The sequence below is a fragment of the Zootoca vivipara genome, chromosome 7 (genome assembly GCF_965207765.1).
Source record: "Zootoca vivipara chromosome 7, rZooViv2.hap1.1, whole genome shotgun sequence".
NCBI lineage: Eukaryota > Metazoa > Chordata > Lepidosauria > Squamata > Lacertidae > Zootoca > Zootoca vivipara.
In genome coordinates, this window is record NC_142590.1 from 75,303,469 (window position 1) to 75,326,857 (window position 23,389).

General features: G+C 44.6%; 1 protein-coding gene across 3 annotated transcripts in view; it reads left to right on the top strand.

Moving 5' to 3' along the window:
* Positions 1 to 23,389, top strand: part of EYA2 (EYA transcriptional coactivator and phosphatase 2) — a 129,934-nt gene that overhangs the window by 100,817 nt on the left and 5,728 nt on the right. For all 3 annotated transcript variants that reach the window (XM_088674609.1, XM_035122412.3, XM_035122411.3), the window contains exons 10-12: positions 8,132 to 8,221; positions 19,357 to 19,415; positions 20,404 to 20,564. In XM_088674609.1, coding sequence (XP_088530735.1) covers positions 8,132 to 8,221; positions 19,357 to 19,415; positions 20,404 to 20,564 — 310 coding nt within the window. The remainder of the gene's footprint in view (positions 1 to 8,131; positions 8,222 to 19,356; positions 19,416 to 20,403; positions 20,565 to 23,389) is intronic.

Consider the following 23,389-nt stretch of genomic DNA (forward strand, 5'->3'; position numbering starts at 1 on the left):
TCAAATTTATTTGCTTTGCAAAGATTTTTGTTGGTTTGTGAAAATCTGTATTGTGAGGGTTCAACTCAGATACATAGACTTCCCCCTTGAGCTCTATTAGCTAATTCAGAATGGCATGTATTCTTTGCTTTGTTTGAGAATTGGCCTAATAAGTATGTACCGCTGCTGCTGCTGTTCAGACATCTAAGAGTTCTCCATTCCTTTGACAAACATAAGCCAAAGTGCTTAAGGACATCTGTTTATTTTATTTCTATAATGAGAAAACCTTCCATCTTCTTCCTGGTTCAGCTGTGTTTATTTACATTTTGTTACTCATATGGGCTGGGCACCTTGGGATATTAAAAACCCGTCGTGGCCTTTTAGCAGGCATCCCTCTTTAAAAAGCAAGAAGGGGGGAAAAAGAGGGGAAAGTGGAGAAAAGGCAGAATAAGCCCTTCCTAAGGAAAACACAGCCCTTTAGAATTCTATAAAATAGATTTTCAAAACAAATACGGTGTAATTCGCTCAGTAGATGGTGGATTAACTCAAGATGAATACAATTTGGGAAGGATTTTCTGAGGAAGTAGGAAATATTTTGCTTAACCTACTAGAGGCTGAATCTTGTGTTCAGTGCCCTTTTAGGTTAAATAATAAAAGCATTCAGTCATTGTAGGCAATCTTAAGTCTGTTTTAGACGTGCCACTATATCGTTTGTTAGTGGAGCTGTGCAAGGCAGCTAGTGTTGTGTATTCAGCAGCTTTGGATTGTGTTTAAAGAGAAGAAACAAGGGGAAGTTTGACTATGCTGAAGTTCTCATGGCTTGACATGACTGTAGGGAGTGCAAACCACTGCTATTAGAAAAGTCTGCACTAACTGGAATCTTCTAAATGCTCAGCCCAGGAGCACATCACCCCATAGAGCTTCTGATTTGCACCTCTCCTCTCCTCTTTCTTGTGCCGTTTCCATTCCCCAGCTCACAGGATGGCCAAATGTCCTATTTTACAGAAGATAGCCCTCTATTTGATAGCATCCACTATTTGGAGGACTGTCAAGTCCAGTTGAACAACAAAGAACCATAAGAAGAGAGAGAAGCAGCTTGGGCAGTCAGATCTGGACAAACAGCCTTAGCAGTCAGATCTGACTATACGGTATTTGAACCTCTAGCAGCCATTACTTTAATAAATGGTGTTATGGGAAAGTATTAGTGAATGCTTATATTAAAAGCTGTGTAAAGCGACCCAAGTTTTTAGTTTTATATTGACACAAATTATTACCTAATGTGATTTTAAAAAATAAAATAAGAAAAGAATGAAGCAATAGGTTTTGAGGAAAGTTATAATGGAGTTCCGGAGTTGGAAAAAATGTTCCCCTCTGTTGCTTGCTTAACTACTAAGCCATGTTAATTTATATGTGTATTCTTTCTCAGCAAGGCATGAAACTCAGCAACCAAAGAATAGATTATAACTTGCCCTCGTTCAGGCATGTGGCTCAGCCTTTTCTCCCTCCCTCTTGCTTTCTCCCCTTTTCACAAGTTCTACAAGCAAACAAACTAGTCCCATTTCCAAGCATTTCCAAGTAATTAAACCAAATTAAAACCATTAAACTCTTTCTTTACTGACAACTTCATTATTAACAGCTAACCGCAAAGATGAGATTTAACTTGGAAGGCCCTCAATTGCATACTAATCTGCCTTTCACCTCTGGCTGACACCTCCAAAAGATAACCCCCCCCTTCCCTTTAGAATAGAAGTCTGACAAATACACTTAATTAATGCTTTCTTCCTGGTGGAAAAGTCATTATTTGTTCACTGCATAAGCAAGTACTTGGCAGGAGCTTAGGAAGTCTGATAGTTTCTATAAGAGGAGTTTGTGTATGTGAGGGGGGGGAGAGAATTTGTGCAGTGTGCTCCTTGTTTTTGAAAAAAGCAAAACTTAGATAGAGATGTAGAAACACATTACACAAACACTTGGAATGTCAGATGAATTGGCACATAGGTAAAATGGAAGGGCACTCATTCTCTGCCCTTTCACTAATGGCATGCAAGTCTTAACAGTTTACCAGTTAAGACATAAGTCTGGGACTTTGAGTAATTTGGAACCAGAAACTGAAGTAAGAAAGAGTGACTTGCGCTTGAGAGATTGCCAAAGATAAGTCGGTCTCCAACTTCCCTTACATTTTCAGCAACAGCTACAGAAGATGAGGGGAACTGAATGCCAAGTGGATCAGAAGTAGCTGCAGGTGGTAAAAAAAATTTTAAAAAATGCAACGTGTGGCTTAGTGCACACTTCGAAAACAAGTATAAGCAAATGTTTGTTTTTTTAATGAAAGTAAACTAAAAGCTACAGCATCAGAGGCTGAACTCTGTATTTTTGGGAATACAGGGGCATCCACTCTTGAAGCTTCACACTCAAGCTCTCCCCCCATGTAAATAATTGCACATTAAAGTCTAGCAATGTGAAGCATGCACCCTGACAAATGCAGGTACAAAATACATGTGTGTGTACTGTATGTTCTTCAGTTCACACACAGGCACTTAGAGACAGACATAAGAATTTTCCTCTTTCTTTGTATGAGGAAAGCCTATGGCTACAAAATCCACACACAACCACCACCACCCTGTGGTACAGCCGATGTCCTTTTCCCCTAAGATAAAAGAGCCCGGGGAACTTGAGAGACAGTGTCATTCAAGCTTGCATTGTGTGTGCATCACACATGTACACAACACTTTACAGAAGTCGAAGTGGAAGAAGAAACCTCCTGTGAATGCAAGCATCTCAAACTAATAAGAATAAAGGTAAAGGGACCCCTGACCATTAGGTCCAGTCGTGACCGACTCTGGGGTTGCGGCACTCATCTCGCGTTATTGGCCGAGGAAGCCGGCGTACAGCTTCCAGGTCATGTGGCCAGCATGACAAAGCCGCTTCTGGAGAACCAGAGCAGCACACGGAAACGCCGTTTACCTTCCCACTGTAGCGGTTCCTATTTATCTACTTGCACTTTGACGTGCTTTCAAACTGCTAGGTTGGCAGGAGCTGGGACCAAGCAATGGGAGCTCACCCCGTCACAGGGATTCGTTGCTGGACTCCTCATTCCCACCAGGCCTATCTAACATGTCCAAATGCTGGAGATGATGGTAGCTGGATTCCAGCAAAATATTGGAGAACATCACATTGCCCACTCCTGAATAAGAGCAATAACCGGTGCCAAATATTGGCATGCCTGGCGCTTTCAGTTGGGCAGAAGCCTGCTAATTCTGTTCCTCCCACAAACATGGCCTGCACACCCATCCAAAGATTATCATTTGAGACAGATTTGCAATGGGCTTGGCTGGATGTTGGAGCAACTCCATCTCAACTGTCAGTTGGGAGAGGCTGTGGCTCAGAGGTTGCTTTGCTTTAACCAAGGTTGGCTTGATTTCTGATATTTTTTCCAGTTAAAAGGCTCTTGAGCTGCATACCTAGGAAAAGTCTGTGTTTGAGGCCCTAGAAAGTCACTGCCAGTCAAAGTAGACAATACTGAGCTAGATGGACCAGTGATATGGCTCAGAATATGGCAGGTTTGTGCATTCAGTTGCTGAAAAGGAACACACAGATAAATTAGAAGGTTAGGTTAGGCAGTGATTTTTCTAACAGTGTTGCAGGGACGTGTTTATCTGGGGCTCCCCAGTTAGAAGACCAATAAGAAGAAGATTTTTTTTGAAAAGCCAATTGCCGTTAGCAAAGTGTAACCGTAGGAAGGTGCTGAGTGTTGTTCTAGGATCCACCCTAGACTCAGAGAAGCTCTCCTCAGCCTGGGCACTAGCTAAGCACTCGGAGGAAAGGCACTCCCAATTAAGGTTTCCGCCCACCTACCCCAAGCCACCCCCGTCACTTCCTTGTCTAGCAACCTGATCTCACAACCATTGGGCCTTCTGTGTAGCTACCTTATCTGATCTACATGCCCTTGGACTGATCGGTTGGACACTTTCCAGTGAAAGGGAGTCTGCTAATTCTCTCCCTCCCTGTTCTTCTTTTCCTAGCTTTTCCCTACTCAGTTCTGCCCAGCTGTTGTCTTCTGAACTATGTCCCTCTGCAAACCACTGCTCCAAATCTATACCGTTCCACTGGTCCTGGGCAGCTTCAGGATGCTGGTCAGGAACAGGGGAAGAAGGAGGCCCCCACCATTCCTCATCAGAGTAGCTCTCCTCAGCCTGGGCACTAGCTAAGCACTGTCTTCACTGATTAGCACTGGTTCTCTAGGGTTTCAGACAATGTTCTCTTCCAGCACTACCTGGACATATGGGGGATTGAACCCGGGACCTTCTGGGTGCAGAGCAGATGCTCTACCACTGAGCTATAACCCTTCCCCATAGCCCTGTCAAAAAAAGGAGACCAAACATGGATGCTCAGCCAAATTTAGCTTGCTTGGTGGAGTCTTTGGGATTCTGCACTTACACACACAGAGAGACACTGTTGCCCCGATCCTGCACCTGGGTGATCAAGTTTTGATTGGCATGAATATATGGAGTTTTAATTTAAGCCACTAATTATGAATTACAGAACGTCCTCCCCGCTCTTACACTTGATATAGGAAAATTCCCATGTAAATATATTTATTCAGTCTGAGAAAGGTTATGAAAGAAAATCAAACTAAATTCAATAGAGACGACTTAAAACAAATTTACAAGAACATTTTGATAGAAGTGCCTGTGGTGATGTAATAAATTATAAAGAAATGGTGTGTTGGGACTAAAGAATAGCTGGAAAAGCAAAAGGAAATTAAAATAAAAAGCTCCCCAGTGCAGGTCCGGTATGAAGGTAATGAAAAAGAAGCTTAAAAGGCAAACTAACAATAGATGTAATGATGTGAAATCTTGGTTCTAATAGGGAAGAAGTAAGGAAACTTTTTTTCGGTGAGTTGTTTCCTTAGTCTGAAGAAGAATGTGGACTTTCCTTGTAGGATTTGCTCCATAGTTGAAAGTTATTTAACAAGCCCAGCTTTTCTTTAAATAAAAATGTTGCTAGCCTTCAAGGCCATGGAAAGAAGTTTGTAAACATGGGAGACTTGCTAAAGAATAATCCTTTAACCTCTTGACCAGCTTTCCTGTTCTTTTGTGGGCATTCATGATGCTTTTGAATTATGATGCTGAAGGAGACTCTTGAGAGTCCCATGGACTGCAAGAAGATCAAACCTATCCATTCTTAAGGAAATCAGCCCTGAGTGCTCACCGGAAGGACAGATCCTAAAGCTGGGGCTCCAATACTTTAGCCACCTCATGAGAAGAGAAGACTCCCTGGAAAAGACCCTGATGTTGGGAAAGATGGAGGGCACTAGGAGAAGGGGACGACAGAGGATGAGATGGTTGGACAGTGTTCTCGAAGCTACGAACATGAGTTTGACCAAACTGCGGGAGGCAGTGGAAGACAGGAGTGCCTGGCGTGCTCTGGTCCATGGGGTCACGAAGAGTCGGACACGACTAAACAACTAAACAACAACAAAACATGAAATGTGCCACCACCTGCTTATTTTCATCCAGTCATTAGGGACACCTTAATGTTGAATAGGACACCTTAACCTCAAGATAACAAAAAAACCAGCCTAGCAGAATCAGGGGAAATGATGAAATAAAAACTTGGTAGCCACATGGGCAGAGCATGCGTAGGTAGGCGGAGTACCAAAGTTATGAGAAAAGTTGAGAGTGCTTCAGGATATCAGAATTCAACTACAGTGGTGCCTCACTTAAGGAACACCCTGTAAGACAAAATTTTCGCTTAAAGAAAGGATTTTTCTAGCGGAGGTTGCCTCGCTAGACGAATTCGTTTTATGAAAAATTCGTTTAGCGAATCACGGTTTCCCATAGGAATGCATTGAAATTCAATTAATGCGTTCCTATGGGCAAAAAAAAAATTCAAAAAAATTCAATGCATTCCTATGGGATTCTCTAGACGAATTTTCCGTTATAAGAATAGACCCGTGGAACGAATTAAATTCGTCTAGCGAGACACCACTGTACATCATATTCAGTTATATAATTTCACTAGCAAAAGCCAGGGTTCCCTCTAGTGCAACAGGAAGCACGGGGCTGTGAGTTTGAGCCCCACATTACTCAAGAGATTTCTGCATTGCAAGGGGTTGGACTAGATGACTCTCTTGGTCCCTTCCAGCTCTGCAGTTCTACGATTTCTATGAATTTCCCCCTCCCCTTACCAGCATCCTGCACTATCCACAGCTCTGCTCTGGAAAGTCGGGGGACGACGACCCCAGAACAGATTTAGAGAGAGTCGGAGAGAGGGAGCAGGTTCTGCTATACAAGGAAAATCCTTGCAAATGACAGATCCTCAGCCTTAGTGCTGTGTTGAATACAACTTCTACTTGGCACAAAACATCTAAAAATTGTGAGTGTGAACACTGAAAATATACTACAGTATTACATTTCGCCAAAAGCTTGAATATTGTGGGTAGAATTTGCTCTTTAAAAAAATTACCTAGTTCCAAGCATGTTTTCTGTTCAAGGCATTTTAAAGATGATGCTGCTTCCTCCAAAGATACAAGGAACGAGCAAGTTAACTCATAATCGAACTCACCACTGATTGATAGCCCAATGCTGGAAAGAGGAAAAAATTCCTAACAAAAAAGATTGGCAAATTAAGTTAATGGAATATGCAGAAATGGCCAAACTAATTGGTAGACTTAGAAATCAGAATGATAACAAATTTAAAAATGAATGGGAAACATTTAATGCATATATGACAAAGCATTGTGTACAAGTAAATACATCAGCAGGATTCTAAAAAACACTTGCAATACTATCATAATAGATAAAAAATAAAAAAATTCCTTCAGTAGCACCTTAAAGACCAACTAAGTTTTTATTTTGGTATGAGCTTTCGTGTGCATGCACACTTCTTCAGATACACTGAAGAATAATAGATAAAAATAGATATGACTGGATGGAGATATGATTTATATTCATAAACTACTTAGAAAAGAAAACTGCTTAGAAGTATTAGTACTGTCAAGCAGTATGTAAATTTGGTTATATCAAGTGAAAAAATGAATAAATAATGGCTATTGTGTTGTGGTTGGTTGTTGTTTTTTAAATGAAAAATGGAAATTATTTTTTAAAAGGAAGGTAAGACATGGCAGAAAAATGGGAGGGGTGATATTGAGTGAGTATTGACAAAGGAGAAGATGTGAGGCCATTGTGCTCAAACTAACAGCAGCTACAAGAGATTTCCCATACCTACGTACCTTTTACATCACTTTAGGCTCAGGCAACACCATTTGGACAAACAAATACTCTCCTGTCTGGCTGCACTCATGGACTGTGCCTGGTGAAATCTTTAAACCATGTGACCTGCACATGAGGCCCTTGGAAAGAGGCAGGGGCCTGCCTTCAAATATATAAGATTTCACCTAAGAAAAAAGTAGATGGAATCAAGTAACTTGTAGTGGAGAAAGGGATTTAGGACGTTTTCAGTAGCCAGTTGCTGTTTCTGTAATCTCTGCGCTGTTCTGTTTATTGTTGGCTTTTGTTATAGCCACAAAGGTTTTCGGGGGGGGGGGTATTGAAACAATAACCTTTTGAGTAAAAGAAATGATGGTGGCCCTTAGCTTTCATGTTCAAATACAATCAAGTTATCAGAGCTTTCCTTTTCCTTCAATGAGTTAGCCATGTGGCTGGAACCACAGCCATTCTTCTTTAATTAACAGCTACATCAAGAATGTACAATAATTTAGGTTCACGCGTAGATACATCAACCGTTGTCAACACTATTTGCCGCATAGGTTGACAGAAAGACACTCTTGCCTGTGCATTTTGCTGCTCTGTAGGTTCTCCCAGATGGATTTGTCTGATTGACCTCACCGTTCAATTACATGCCTCCACAGAAATCTGCAAAAAAAAAAAAATAGGGCAAGGTTTACAGAAATCTGTATTGTGCTGCCATGGTTTATAGGAGAGAGAGAGAGGTAGGGGTATCCTTATATATATAAAGTTAAGACAGACAGAAACAGAGGAGGGAATAGCATTACATATCCTAATTCTGGTGCAAGTTCTTACTTGTTTGTTTGTTTTTCCCAGTGAAGAGTTTCAGTATCATATGTTTTCTCAAAATTTAATTCCAAAATCCAAAGATATTAAAATGGTTGACAGCTTTCCCTTTCTAACAGGACACCACCACATCCGTCCGGATAGGCCTTATGATGGAAGAAATGATCTTCAACCTTGCAGATACACACCTGTTTTTTAATGACCTCGAGGTAGGTATTGGTTTCATTTCAATTTATACGTCCTTTTTTATCTACCCATTTTGGAAACATTTGTCCTTCTATAACCAAAGTTTTGTTGCAGTGCAGTCCTGTGGCAGGTCTACTCAGATGTAAGTCCCAGTGAGTTCAGTAGAACTTACTCCTGGGTAAGTCTGTATAGGATTGCACATAATTGAGGTAAAATTATAGTTTGAGAGTATTTGAATCTGTCTTAGTTACAGGTAGGTAGCCGTGTTGGTCTGACGCAGTCAAAATAAAACTAAAAAATCCTTCCAGTAGCACCTTAGAGACCAACTAAGTTTGTCATAGGTATGAGCTTCCGTGTGCATGCACACTTCTTCAGATACACTGAAACAGAAGTCACCAGACCCTTCACCCTTATGTATAGTCAGAGGGTTCCCATCACCCCTCCCCCACCCTCTGACTATACATAAGGGTCTGGTGACTTCTGTTTCAAGAATGATGGGGCGCGCCATGCGCAGATACGGGACGCACGTTTTGGGCGAGGCGTGCCACGCACAGGGGCGAGGGGTGCACGTTTTGGGGGCGGGGCGGGCGACGACGATGGCGCCCCTGGGATCACGTCGCTCAGGGCGTATCGCCCCGACTGCCCCTATCTTCCTACGTCCCTGGGGGAAAGCATTAAAGAAGTGTCAGCCTGTCTCCTTCTGAACAGCCACCATCACTTTTTGCTCATTCAGAAAAGAAGCCCATCTTTTTTGTTCTCCGTTTCACCCATTCGAGACCCATAGGTTTCCACTGAGTGAGGACCACCTGGAAGCATATTTAGCTGCAGCTAATGCACTCATCTCAGCTGCTTGCGGTTCTTGTTTTCATACATGCTGTGGTGAAAGAGAAGCTGTGTCTCATGAGCATGTGGTACTTGCCTCTGAGATATACTTGTTCAATAACGGCTAGACCCAATTATGAAAAACCACTTGTCCGTCAGGAGGAATGAAAAGGGACTAGGCATCACCAGATTGTGGAAACCACAATCTACTGGGCCTTCTTGTTTCATGATCCCACGTTGCCATAACTTTTGCAGTGCTCAGCCAGAAACCTGGGCCTCTTGTGATTCTAACAAGAGGCTACAGATGTGCTGTCAGTTCCTCACCACGAGGCAAGCAATTAGAAGACACACCATTGCAAGCAGGGAGGGCAGAAGTAAAGCAAGCCCTGGTGGTTCAGACCATTGGTCCATCCATCTCAGCATCCTTTTTTCCCCACAGTGACCAATCACATGCCTCTGGGAAGCCTGCAAGCGAGACATGAAAGCAATAACTCTCTCCTGCGGCTGCTCCCACCAAGTAGGCATAGCTGTCAGGTCTCCCGTTTTTTGCGGGAAACCCCCATATTTAAATCCATTTCCCACTGTTAACCCGAATGGCAAAATATCCTGTAATTCCCCCGGATTTATAAGGAAGCAGCTCCTGCTGGCTGAAAATCGCCTCTGCGCATGCGCAGAAGCGATTTCTGGTGCCCAGACATGCGGACATGGGCAGCTCGGCACCGGAAGTCGCTTCTGCACATGTCCGGACATGCGCAGAAGTGACTTCAGGTGCCGCTCTGCCCATGTCTGGGCACTGGAAATCAGGCAGAGCCGGCACCGAAAGTCGCTTCTGCGCATGTCTGGACATGTGCAGAAGCAACTTCCGGTGCCGTGTCGCTGCTGATCCCTTATTTTCCAATCCGGAAGTTGACAGCTATGCCAAGTAGGATTCAGTGGCATATTGACTCTGAACCTGGAGGCCACAGCCATTGGTAGACTTCATAAACTAGAGGACATTACCACGTCTTGTGGCATCGAGTTCCGCAAATTAGTTGCATGCCGTGGGAAGATGTACTTCTTATTGTCTGCCACAAATCTGCTGCCAATCAGTTGTATTGGATGACCCTAATTTTTAGTGCTATGAGACAGGGAGGGAAAACTTCTATCTAACCACCTGGACATTTGTACCTCTTTACTTCCCATCCCACATAAGAGAACAGTAAATTTGAGTTTCTTGGCCTGCTACAGTTCAAAAAGCAAGAATTCTACAACCCAAAGAACCAAAGCCATGTGAATTGCATAAATTTAAGTAACAGCATGTGAATTGCATAAATTATGTAAACATTATTGATCTGAGTAAATGGGTCCGGTGTCACCTTGCAGAAAACAGGACAATTCTATGTCCTACTTTATAAAAATGTGAGAGGGCAAATGATGCCCTTGCGATTCTGGAAGGCATTTGGGACTGACTGTCTACATAAGTACACTGAGTTCAATGGGACTTGCTCTCAGGTAAATGTGTCTAGAATTGCAGTCTGAGATCTTAGCAGTTACAGCCTTCATCTTTTTAAGGCTGTTTTTTTGAGGATTCGTCTTTTTAAGTATACTAAAACTTGAAGCTTTAAATCTGTTTGGTGCAAGGATCCAAGTTCTGTTTGCAATTTGATTACAGAATGGACCCTGACTAAGGAAAGTGTGTATTGCCCCATGGAAAACCAGCAATTGCAGTGCTAAAAATATGTTTAGTTTAGCCAGCTAGACAGGGCAGTTTGCATTAGTTTGTGGCTGAGATGTACTTGGACAACACAGCGCTGTCTCTAGGAGGATAGTATAGAAAAAACAAACGAACCACCACTCTCTCTTCTCATGATGGAATGGTTATTTGCCTGAGCAAACCCTGTGTTATAAGAATTGGAGTCTGATTTCCGAGAGTGTCAAAGGTGGCATTTATGCAAAGTTAAATATATATAAATGCTGAAGGAGTGCTCAGGTGCTTCTGATTTGTGTGTTCAACATTGCTATTTGCTCCCCAGAGCACATGATGGTACTTCACACTGAAAAATTATCAGGGAAGGTGAGGCAGGCAAGCCCTTTCCCCCCTTAATTCTTTGAGTCAGTCCCCCTGCTCGCTCGCTGAGAGAATTTCTCATACAAGGTGGAGTTTGGTACATTCCAAAGCAGTGCTGTTTTGGTAGACAAGATGCTTGTAAATCAAAGAGAGATCACAGCTACTCTTTCTTTAAATAACATCCATTGCCATGGAGTTTCAGAAAGCAAGTCATCTACAGCTTTGAAGAACCATTATGCCACTTTAACAGTCATAGTGTCCCCCGAGAACCCTGGGAAATGTAGTTTGTTCAGAGGAGTGGGGAAAAGATTCCTTTTTGCTGAGGGAAGCTCCCATACGATGCTAAATAGCAACTTCATTTCAACTGAATGCTTTCTATCAAGTTTTCCCTTTTCTCGCGGGGAAGCCTATTCAGCATAAGGGAATTTCCCTTTAAAAAACGGAGAACTTGACAGCTATGTCTATCAGTCATCCGTACTGATTTTGCACAGAAGAAGAGAGCTATCCCCCTGAATCATTGTGAAAGACCCTGGCCCATCGTTGTCAACTTGTACCTGTTCTCCCCAGCCACTCCATTCACCATTTCACTCACATCCCTCCTCGCTTGGACTCCACTTATTTCATCTAATAACAACATCCTTCTCTTATCCCCTTTCCTTTCCATTCCTGCTTTGAGATTTTGTTTTTGCTTGTAATCATAATCGATTTCTAATGTCCTTGAAAATCACCCCTGGCCCCTTACCTTTCCCTCCTCCACTCGTGAACATCTCTGTCTTCACTAGGCATGCTAGGAATTGCTGGTGCTGGCATTGACTGGGCCAGTCAAAGGGTGCAGCTAGTGGGAGCAACAGGCAAGCCAGGAGGCACTGGACCAGGCTTGAAAGTGGTCCCAAGTCCCCAAGTCCACTTTTAGAGAGACAGCGCTCTAAGCATTTAACATGAAACAATATAAAATGTTCAGAAGAAAATGCCAATAAAATAAAAAATAGATGCAATTATCAAAATATCTACAGTTTTAATGACAAATAAATACGTGTCATCAAATGGCATGTCTTCTGGGTAGGCTTTCCTGGGCAAAGCAGTTTTTAGAAGGCATCAGCAACAGGAAAAACAGTCACACTTGGCTAATATTCTAGAGCAGGGGTCCCCAGACTTACCGGGCTTTGGGCCGGTTCCCACCGCGCCGATCGCGCGGAGGGCGGGGGAGTGCGCGCCCGTGCGGGCCAGCGGACGGGGGAGTGCGCACCCATGCGCATGCGCACGGGCGCTTACTGGCGCGGCGGCGCGCTTCCAGGTCGGGAAAAGCGCCGGAAATCGTTTGTGCGCATGCGTATGGGCCTCCCCCAACCCGGAAGTGCACCAGAAATGACCTCTTCTGGGTCGGGAGAGGCCCATACGCATGCGCACAAAGGATTTTCGGCGCGTTTTTCCGACCTGGAAGGGCGCCACCGCGCTGCGTGCCGTAAGAGCGGGCGGTGGCGACGAGCGGCGGGGGTCGTCACGGGCCGGATTGGGAGGCCAATTGGGCCGCATCCGGCCCCCGGGCCATAGTTTGGGGACCCCTGTTCTAGAGTGTAGGTCAGGTATCCCCAAACTTTAGCCCTCCAGGTGTTTTGGAGTACAATTCCCATCATCCCTGACTACTGGTCCTGTTAGCTAGGGATCATGGGAGTTGTAGGCCAAAACATCTGGAGGGCCGCAGTTTGGGGATGCCTGGTGTAGGTGCTACTACACTGAAGGATTGGTTCCTTGCTAGCGCAGAATAAACATTAAGTGGCACTTGTAAAAGTTCCAGTTGCACAGAACAGTTGAGTGGGCACTTTGTCTTGATCAATACTGCTCCTTCCTGGTGCTTTTCTCTGCTTAAAGGAAATAGTATTTTTCCTGTGCAGGAAGAACTGTACCTGGGAGAGGGACTTGGATCTGGGGAGAAAAACAGGTAATAGAGAAAGGTTCGAGCAGCCCCTCCTCTGCCACAGATGCAGTCAAGTTTGTAGCTTCTGTGTAAAAAGACAATGGCAGGACTGCACCTCCGTCATCTAGTTTAGCTGGCCTAAAGAAATGCAGGGACAGAGAGTCAGCGAAAGAGAGGGATGTAGAAAAGCAAGCAGAGGGAATTGTGCCCTGTTTGATCTGCCAGAGTTGCAGTATGTTGTAGCACCATCAAGTGGTATATGAGGAGGTAAGCAAGACTAGATAACCCAAAACTGAATTGGTCCTGCAGGCTCATTTGTAGGTTAGCATGTAAATAAGATGCGTTCATGAGACTGGAGGAGTGACAAGACCATGAGGGTCAGGGAGTTGTAAATTTTGTTCACGTTAGTCCCTGGTTCAAGCTAACCTCTTGTTTTTCCATTCTTATGGAAAGTGAGAAGTTCCACCGAGTGTGATGCAATCCCCTGAACACATTGTGGATGCTTTGATGTGCTTTGCTCCTGGTTGTGCAGTTGTATTGCCACTTTTAACATCCATGTTCATGGAATCGTATCAACTGGGCATTCTGAAACTAAAGTCAGTTTGCCCTGTTGGAGAAGCGTTTAAAGAACTGCATATCCAAAACAATGCTGTAAATTAGCAGCCCAAATTCTCAAGCACATTAGCATGTTGATCTATTAGAGTAAAGTTTACTTGGACAGTGAAATCATATTTATCGGAGAGCCAACCAATGTTCATATTACGTATAAGATATGGGCTTTTGGGGGGGGGGAAGTAATTCTGTCTAAGGCTGAGATGTCCAGAAAAAAATTAAAAACTTTATTTGAACGGGGAACATACACATTTTAATCAAAGCATCGAAGTAACTTTGTAAATTACTTTTATTTCTATTTCCAAATATCTGTAGTATCATGTGTGTCATGTGTTTGTTTGTGTGTGTGTGTGCGCGCAATCAAATTCCATACTGGATAGAAAATTACAATAACTAGGAACGAAACTGCAGTGTCATTTGCCAGCATAAGTCCTAAGGGGCAGAATACAAGAATTTTGGCTTCTTTTTTTTACAATTTTCAAAATCACAATCCTATCTTCTAACTTCTAGAGCCCATAAAATCCAGAATTTCCCCTGTGAGCCTGCCATCTCCTGTTGGCTTATTTATAGATACCGATTCACATTTGATCACCAGAGAGAGATGATCTAAACATTACAGCACCATAGCAATTGCTCTTGGAGTCTACAAGTAGTGCTTGTGGTTTATTTTAATTACCCACATGGCCTGTAAGAGGCACAGCAATCACAGATCCCTATGAGATCTCAGCATCATATCAGTTAAAGCCAACAGATGTGGAGCCTGGTCTTGGAAATGTCCTCATTACCAAACTTTATTCAAGCCAAACTGGAGCCTCATGTTGAGCCACCCAGATGTTCACATCCTCCTCGTTGCTCACCAAGGTCTCAAAAGCAAAATCTGCAAGAATGAAAAATTAGTCTGGTAACCAAGTACTGTAGTAAAATATGGTCTACATTCTTGCCTTGTCCAGCTTTGCTATGTTTTACCCAGTAACATGATAGTGCCGGTCGGCAACGGACTATGAGGTAGTGTCTCACTAAGTGTCATGGTATTTTATTAAGTCAGAAATGTGATCGCTACTGTTGTCAAACTTTAGCATACAGAACAATTCATTCACAAATGAGAAAAGCAGATTCCCCCCCTACAAATGCCTTTCCCCTGACATAATTGCACTGCGCAGTGCAACTCAAGTTGAGTGGGCTGCGACAATATTATTCCAGCGTGGCTTTTCACAATCTGCATGCACGGCTGAGAATGTTTTTATCATTTTGGAAAGGCATGCGAGTGTGCCAGCAGAAATGTGCTTTTAATTTTGTTTTCTCGGGCCATGTTTGTAGAGTCAGCCCTCACTTAAAATGCAGCCTGAAAAGTGACTAAGGAAGGAAGGAACTATAGATATTACTATCAGCATGGAATTGGCATATCAGATTCGCCTTCAGCAAAAGTCTGGCTTGTAATGCACACAAGCGAGCGAAAGGAGAATCTGTGTCTCTGCTATGAGACAGGAGGCGGGCAGGTGTGGGGGACAGGAGGCGGGCAGGTGTGGAGGACTCCCTGGTCCTGAATGGGGTAACTGTGCCCCTGAAGGACAAGGTGTGCAGCCTGGGAGTCATTCTGGACTCACAGCTGTCCATGGAGGCACAGGTCAATTCTGTGTCCAGGGCAGCTGTCTATCAGCTCCATCTGGTACGCAGGCTGAGACCCTACCTGCCTATGGACTGTCTCGCCAGAGTGGTGCATGCTCTGGTTATCTCCCGCTTGGACTACTGCAATGCGCTCTACATGGGGCTACCTTTGAAGGTGACCCGGAAACTACAACTAATCCAGAATGCGGCAGCTAGACTGGTGACTGGGAGCGGCTGCCGAGGCCACATAACACTGGTCTTGAAAGATCTACATTGGCACCCAGTACGTTTCCGAGCACAGTTCAAAGTGTTGGTGCTGACCTTTAAAGCCCTAAATGGCCTTGGTCCAGTATACCTGAAGGAGCGTCTCCACCCCCATCGTTCTGCCCAGACACTGAGGTCCAGTACCGAGGGCCTTCTGACGGTTCCCTTGTTGCGAGAAGCCAAGTTGCAGGGAACCAGGCAGAGGGCCTTCTCGGTGGTGGCGCCTGCCCTGTGGAACGCCCTCCCATCAGATGTCAAAGAGAAAAACAGCTACCAGATTTTTAGAAGACATCTGAAGGCAGCCCTGTTTAGGGAGGCTTTTAATGTTTAATTATTTTATTTCATTTTTCTGTTGTAAGCCGCCCAGAGTGGCTGGGGAAACCCAGCCAGATGGGCGGGGTATAAATAATAAATATATTATTATTATTATTATGATTTATTATTATGGTCCTTGACTTTTTAAGGAATGTCAAGGAATCTTAAAGAAACACACCTGTAAATGTGCATGGGTTGAATCCCATGTTCGTATCGTGTAAGGGGCCTGGGGTTGGGACATGTCTCAATCAGGAGCCTCAGTAAAGCAGGCTTGGGCACCTTATCGCCTGTTCCACCAGTGTGCTGGGTTTTTGGCAACCATGGCCAACCTCTGGGTATCAGCCTACCTGGATCCACTGGGCCCTGTAAAGTCTAGATTTCAGAATCAGCTCCTTATTCTGAGCAACCCATCAGTGAAAGTATCAGTGCAGCATCTGGGTGCTTAACCCAGCGGCGGAGGAAGCCACTTGGGCACCTGGGTTGGTACACGCCACCCATAGGGGCGGGACACACCACGGGGCCTCCGGAGTCTGCCTGCCTCCTCCCACTCAGCCGCCCCACAGCTGGGGGGGAGGCGGCGGGCGGACTGTTTGGGCAACGCGGAGTCTGCATGCGCCAAAGCCACCCAGGAGAGATGTGTGGCTCGGGTGCACTGCAGGCCCCACGGTGAGCGCCACCCGGCATTTCGTCACTCCCCTCAGTGGTGACACCCAGGGCGACCTGCACCCACCACACACCCCTTCCTCCGCCCCTGGCTTCACTTCACCCATCTTTCCCTGCCCATCTCACTGTCTTCTCTGGACTCTTCCTTTGGCCTTCTTCTGTGCCCTTGCCTTTGTCCCCTCAGATCCTGATCTGTCTTTCCAAAACAGAACAGTGTACAAAGAGCCCTATTGGATCACACCAAAGACCTATGTAGGGCAGAGTCACGTCTCCCACAACAGCCAATCAGATGTCTCTGGGAAGTCCACAAACTGGACATGAGGGGGATGACTCTAGCGCCTGAGATTTAGAAGTGTCTTGCCTCTGATCCTGGAGGTAGCATATAGCCATAATCTCTTCGCTCACCTGTAACTTTGCTGGACCGTCAGATCCTTTACGTTGGGCCCAACTCTGGCATGGGGATTGACTAGATGACCCTCAGGGCCCCTTCCAACTCTACAGTTCCGTTAGCTTCCCTCCTGGTGCAAACAGCAGCTTCACGGGGCTATTTCCATCAAGAAAAGTTAATATTTCTTCACCTGCTCTGCTCCAAATGTTTACCAGTGTTTTTATTTAAAAACTGGTCACCTTAAATGCAGTTAGCATAGTGTGTAGTTTTGCCGTCACCCACCCTACTCATTAAATGGACCATATATGTTACTCAGTAAAAGTCTTCCTCCCTTGAAGCTTCTGCAACTCTGTGAAAAGTCAATGTGATGATTTGGGGGGGGGCAGCGGAAGCAACTTTCCAATTTGCATGTACACTCACTGCAGCATGATTTTTTTTTGTTCTGCCTTGCGAGGGTCACGGAAGGAAGCTTCCTGACTCTTTAGGAATTTGGAATGTCAAACCAAATAAAGAAACCATTAAAATAACATTGTTAAAGTTTTTGAGGTTGAAGCCTCCTCCACTCAGACAATAGAGAACTTGGAAGATAAGGTTTTAGAGTGCATATTTCACAGTGGCTGAACTCCAAGTCCGTTATCTACCAAGATGGGCTTTGATTGCTTTTCTCCTCCAAAGTTTTTGTATAACTTTATAAGCATGCACAAATAATAAGGTTGATAGCTGTAGTGTTTTCCTGTCACAATTTCCTCTGTGCTCAGCAAGTAGTAATGATCATCCCCTAAGAGTTCTTGGCAGGCGACTGTTCCTGGTTCCTTGAGATTTTCTGTATTGACACAGTACGAAGGTGCTGAACTCTGCTAATTAACTTGGAATAATAGTCAACCTCAAGTTCTGCACTTATAATCACTAGCCTGTTTTTTCCCCCTCTTCTTCCAATCATTGATACACAACAGCCAATGCTATGAATGACATATCAGCACGTTTGTTTGGTGGTGTAAAAATTACTAAGGGTGAGAATTCCTCTCTTGGGCAGATTGCTAACTAACAGCTTGGTGATAAGAACATAAGAACCTGTTGGATCCAACCAGTGGCCCATCTCGTCCAGCAGACCAGCATCCTGTTCTCATAGTGGTGAACCACATGCCTTTAGGAAGCCCAAAGCAGAACCTGAGTGGTTCTTCATCAGTAGGTTAGGAGATGCAGTTTGCTTGATTGTTTCGAAGATAATAGCCACCAGAGATTGGGAAATATGGCGCAAAGGCTAAGAAGGTGGGATATAGAGTGTGCACCACTTGTTTGCTGAAGGCTGGTCATTGCATGTGCATTGCAAGGCCCCAGATCTATCCATATGAACCTAATCGGATCCTGAGATCATCTTCTGAGGCCCTCCTTCGTGTGCCTCCTCCTCGAGAGGTCCAGAGGGTGGCAACATGAGAACACGCCTTCTCTGAATTGGCTCCCCATCTGTAGAATGCTCTCCCCAGGGAAGTTTGCCTGGCAAACTTTGGCCTTTAAGGCGCCGGGCAAAAGCATTCCTTTTTAACCAGGCCTTTGGTTGATTTGAGACATCCTGTGCCCTTTTAAAATGTGTCTTTTTGGGGGGGGAGATGGGGGCCATTGGGTTGTTGTTTTTATTTTGATTATATATTTAGTGGTCTTATATTCTGATTTTGTTCTGTGAAGCACCCTGAGACCTTTGGGTATAGGGCAGTATATAAATTCAATAAATCATCATCATCATCATCAAGTGTGGAGTAGCAGATCAGCTGCCTTGTAGGAGCGCCTGCTGTTTGCTTTCAATTATATTTTTGTAAGGAAAGCAAATGCTATAAAAATGCCACAGACCCTGGCTGTGTATACCGTACGCCATACATTTAAAGCACATTCACGTCAACAGTCCTGGCAGCTGTGTTTTACCCCTCACAAAGCTACCATTCCTAGATCCCTTAACATACTACAGTTGGTAGGGTTTTTTTTGGGGGGTGCTTTAAAATGTATGTTGTGTACACTGCCCTCCTGTGTTTTCTTATACAGTACTGAGTAAGCCAAGTCCAGGTAACATTCCCCCTGAAACTTCTCACCACGATACCATTATTGGAACGAGATATATATGTTGGTGTTGGTCTCCTTTTCCTTGGAACCTATTACTCTCTAAAGAAGGAAGTTGGCAGGTTTAGACGTAGAGACGATTAATGATGCTGTCCTCCTGAAAGACAATGATGTTTCTTTGCATGTTTCAACACTGCCCGGAATGAATGGGAAACAATTTACCCTTAGGTGGGTAACCGAGTTGTATGAGTGACCTTATTGTCTGTGAGAATTGCTGTGTTTAACCGCATAGAACTCGTGTTCTGGGAATGTGGTATCTGACTGAAATGTTGCTTGTAATGTGATTACTATAATTGACCAGAAATTGTTGGGGGGAATCTTTCCTCAGCATGGGTTCTGTTGCACAAAATCTCTCCGTTGTTGTTTTTACAAAGCAATACTCGTTTCCTGGCTGATTGTTTTTGGAAATGGTTTTCAGGACTGTGACCAGATACACATAGATGATGTGTCATCAGATGACAATGGGCAAGATTTAAGGTAAGGCAACTGTGTTGCAGCATCCAATGTAACTAGTCCCCCAGCTATTTATGGATACTTGGAGAATAGCCAATGGCATATACTGTAGGCTCTTTGAGTTAGCCATTTTTTTCTTTGATCTGGCCAGTTTTTCTGCTCTATGGGGAGAGTGCAGTTGTCTCATTATTGTATTTACAAGCAGTTATCTAGTACCAGAAGTTTCAGAGGAGAGTTAAATGCACCTGACAATTGACAAAGGGGGTGCATCTCTTATCTTCAAATTAATTTTTCCAGCAATCAAACCATATGCTTGTGATCCCATTCCTTCACCCTTGGGCCCCAAGTTCCCATTGGGCAAAGGGAATATAGGGAATATTTGTCATTGGGGCCAACTCATTGATGGGGCCACCAAAAAGCCAAGTTGCTTTAAATCTGATTTAGGATCATATATGCCAGGCATCCCCAAACTGCAGCTCTCCAGATGTTTGGCCTACAACTCCCATGATCCCTAGCTAACAGGGCCAGTGGTCGGGGAAGATGGGAATTGTAGTCCAAAACATTTAGCGGGCCGAAGTTTGGGGATGCCTGATATATGCAGTAGCCTCAGAATTGCAGTGCAGTTATTCCCTGCTTTCACAAACTGCTTGCTCAGGCACCCTTAATCCTGTGGGGACTTGCAAAGGCCGACTTCCAGATGGACTGTTCATTTCCTTTATCTTGTGTTTCGTTTCATCAGCATGTTGATAAAAGCATATGGTAACTAGGTGAGGGTTTGAGTCAATAGATTACGCTTTTTCAGTGAGCAAATGTACATCAATACCATAGGCAGAGAGGACAAAATTACAGGGCAAATGGGGAAGGACACTTTCTTTTCATCGTCCACTGACTCTAGTGTAGCCAGAAGTCTGGAGCATGTCTTCCTCTCTCCTCTTGTCTAGTTTATCCGTCCTAATGGGAAGTGTAGGTTATAATTTCACTCCTTCCCCCTCTCCTCCTTCCTTTGCCACAGCACATATAATTTCTCAGCAGATGGCTTTCACAGTTCAACCGCTGGAGCAAATCTTTGTCTGGGCTCGGGAGTTCACGGGGGAGTTGATTGGATGAGGAAATTAGCATTCCGCTACCGGCGGGTGAAAGAACTTTACAACACCTACAAAAACAATGTCGGTGGTAAGTGTCTCCCCAACCCATCAGGGAAGGTTCCTTTGCATCCTTGTTAAGACTCTTGCCTTCCTGTTCTTCAGAGCAGATGTGGAGAATGGCTTGCATATTTCACAAATTAAAGAAGTGGAAGTACCAAAAAAAAAGTGGGGGGCGTTGTTTATTTTCCAGTTCTCCTGACAAATTTGGTGAGAGGTACCCCTGACCTGGTACCTTCCAGATGTTTTGTGCTATGGATCCCACCAGGCTCGCTGAGGCTGATTGGGTTTGTAGTCCAACAGCATTTGAAGGGCAGCAGGTTGGGGAGGGCTGGGTTACACAATGGCCTGACCTTATGAGGGTAGCCTTGTCATTGGAGCAAAATACTGGGGTCGTTATTGCTCTTGACCCCACTCCCAGTCCTGCTTTTATTATATGTTGAAGATGGAGAAATACTATTGCTAGGTCCACATTGCCACAGTGAGCCACTTCCACTGATCTGCAGTTTAAAGGGCCTGAATTCTTGAGATACCTCAGTTGATAGAGCATGAGCCTCTTAATCTCAGGGTCATGGGTTCAAGCCCCACATTGTGCAAAAGATTTCTGCATTGCAGAGGGTTGTACGAGATGACCCTCCCTGGTGGTGTCTTCCAACGCTACAGTTCTCTGATCTCTGATTCTGTGAGTGTGAGCGCTAGGAAAGACTTCTATTTAAGATCTTAGAGAACTGGTCTTGGGTTTCACGCTCTTGCGCAGACATGCACACATAGATGTGTTCCTTTCTTCCATGAGCACCAACTTGCTTGGGATCTTTGTGGAGCAGCTCCAGAGAGGAATATGCTAGTGGGGAATGTTTTAATTATACTGCTTTTAGTCCTTGGTGTTTTTCAATTCATACAGAAAAGCAGTTATCTGCCTCAGCAGCAGCCCGCTGTCATGGATCCAGGCTAACACTTGAAGTTAGGGAAATCACCTTATTAATCAGGTTGATATAATACTAAACATGGTTAATAAAAACTCTCCTGGGGTGCTGGGGCCTCAAAAACTGCCTAACATCTTCAGGTTAGCTCAGTCCATTAGAACGTGGCGCTGTAGCCAAGATGCTGAGGCCAGGCCTGCCCAGTTAGTCCAGGTTGGGCAGGGGAGTGGGGGAGCTTCACCAGAAAGCCTGCCATTCACCCTCACAATTCCATTACAAAACATTGTGGAGCCCCAGCATCGTTCATAGCAGAACCTGCTCAGCATTGCATCTTCACATCTGTCACATAGCTAGAACTAACACCAAAAAGGCAGGAAGGGGTTGGAAAGGAGGGAGGGAGAAACAGCAATTGCTCCTCCAGGTATTTTAAATGTGCATTGTCTGCCATTATTATCCAGAATAATGACCTTGGCACACAGCTTTTCAGGGGGGATTGAAGAAATAATAACTGGTTGGGCTTATCTAGCTGTCTGCTTCAGCTCAGACCATTGGCTCCTTTCAGACAGTCACTAATCTGCAGGAAATGGGCTGCACCTTTAAGGGTTATTGTTTAAGTCCACGGTGCATGTTCTGCTGAATATGTTTTTAAAGGCACACATAAACATTTAACAGCTGATAAATGTAAAAAAATAACAATAAAAATCCAAACCCACTCTGGGCCAGTTTTGACTTCATCAACACAACTTTTTCCAAGACTGCTCCGAGGCAGCATAAGCCTCAAACTACACATGGTGCTCAGTTGTATGAATGTTCTGCCCGAGGTATGTAGGGAAGTGAGTTATCCAAAGGCTCCTTCCTCTTTCCCCAAGGATTTCTTTTCTTACTGAAATTGGCCTTCCAATGCTGCTTGACCTCCTCCTGCAGGAGAAAACATACCAGCACCTATGGTACATCTTTCCCCCTGCAAGTGTCAAGCACCTTAGACAGGGCAAGTGCGATAAGGAAAATAGCTCATAGGAAAAGAAAGAAGCTCCTCTCTGTGAACCTCTGGTTCCGTAAAGGATTCTGTAAAGGAAGTGTGCATGTGCAGAGAGGGGTGGGAGAAGAGAACTCGGGAGAAACATGCTCACAATTTGAGCATCACAGGTCAAGCGAGGCATGACACGAATTGCACAAATGCAATGCACTTGTCTAGTTTTTAAATCTTTAAATTGCAGGTACAAGTGGGGGGGGGGCGTGTCATTATCAGGACTGTATTATGTGGGTAGATTTCCCATGCTGCAATTCACATGAAATCCCTGCCCGACTGAAGCTGTCGGAAGGGGAAAGGCCATTTGATGAAGCCCCAGCAAGGTGTTGTTTAAATTTTTTGGGGGAAAACCAAAGCACTTTAATTGTATGCTCCCATTTAAGGTGGCCCACTGAGGGAGTCTTGCCTGAGGACACCCCAGAGAAACTGAAGCCGACTCTGTTCACTCGGAAGAACAGGAGGGCTGTTCAGGACTGGGTGAGGCACATCCTTGGCCAAACTGGTGCACTCCAACTCCCCATCACCTGGGGGGGCACCTGGTTAGCAAAGGCTGTTGCAGCCACTCAAAGGAGAAACCGTGTGAGACTGCAGCACTGAGACTTGGGGCCTGCTGGGGGTGGGATGGGATGGGATGTGGGGAGGAAAGTTCTACCACAAGTGGCTTACGAGGGGAAACCAATCAGCAATGTGCTGCTTCATTTCGTTACAAGCACCTTCCTGCAATATAGTTTCGCTCCCAGCTTTTTGGCACATGGTGATTATCGACTGCGCAGGTGAGGGGGGGCGGTGGCGTGTAGGCGGCTGGTGGATGGATGGCCCTGCCTTTTGGGCATCAGGTTGTACGAGTTGGATTTCTGGCTCATTCCAGCACAATGATTCTATGGCTTTGCAAAAGCCATGTGCAAG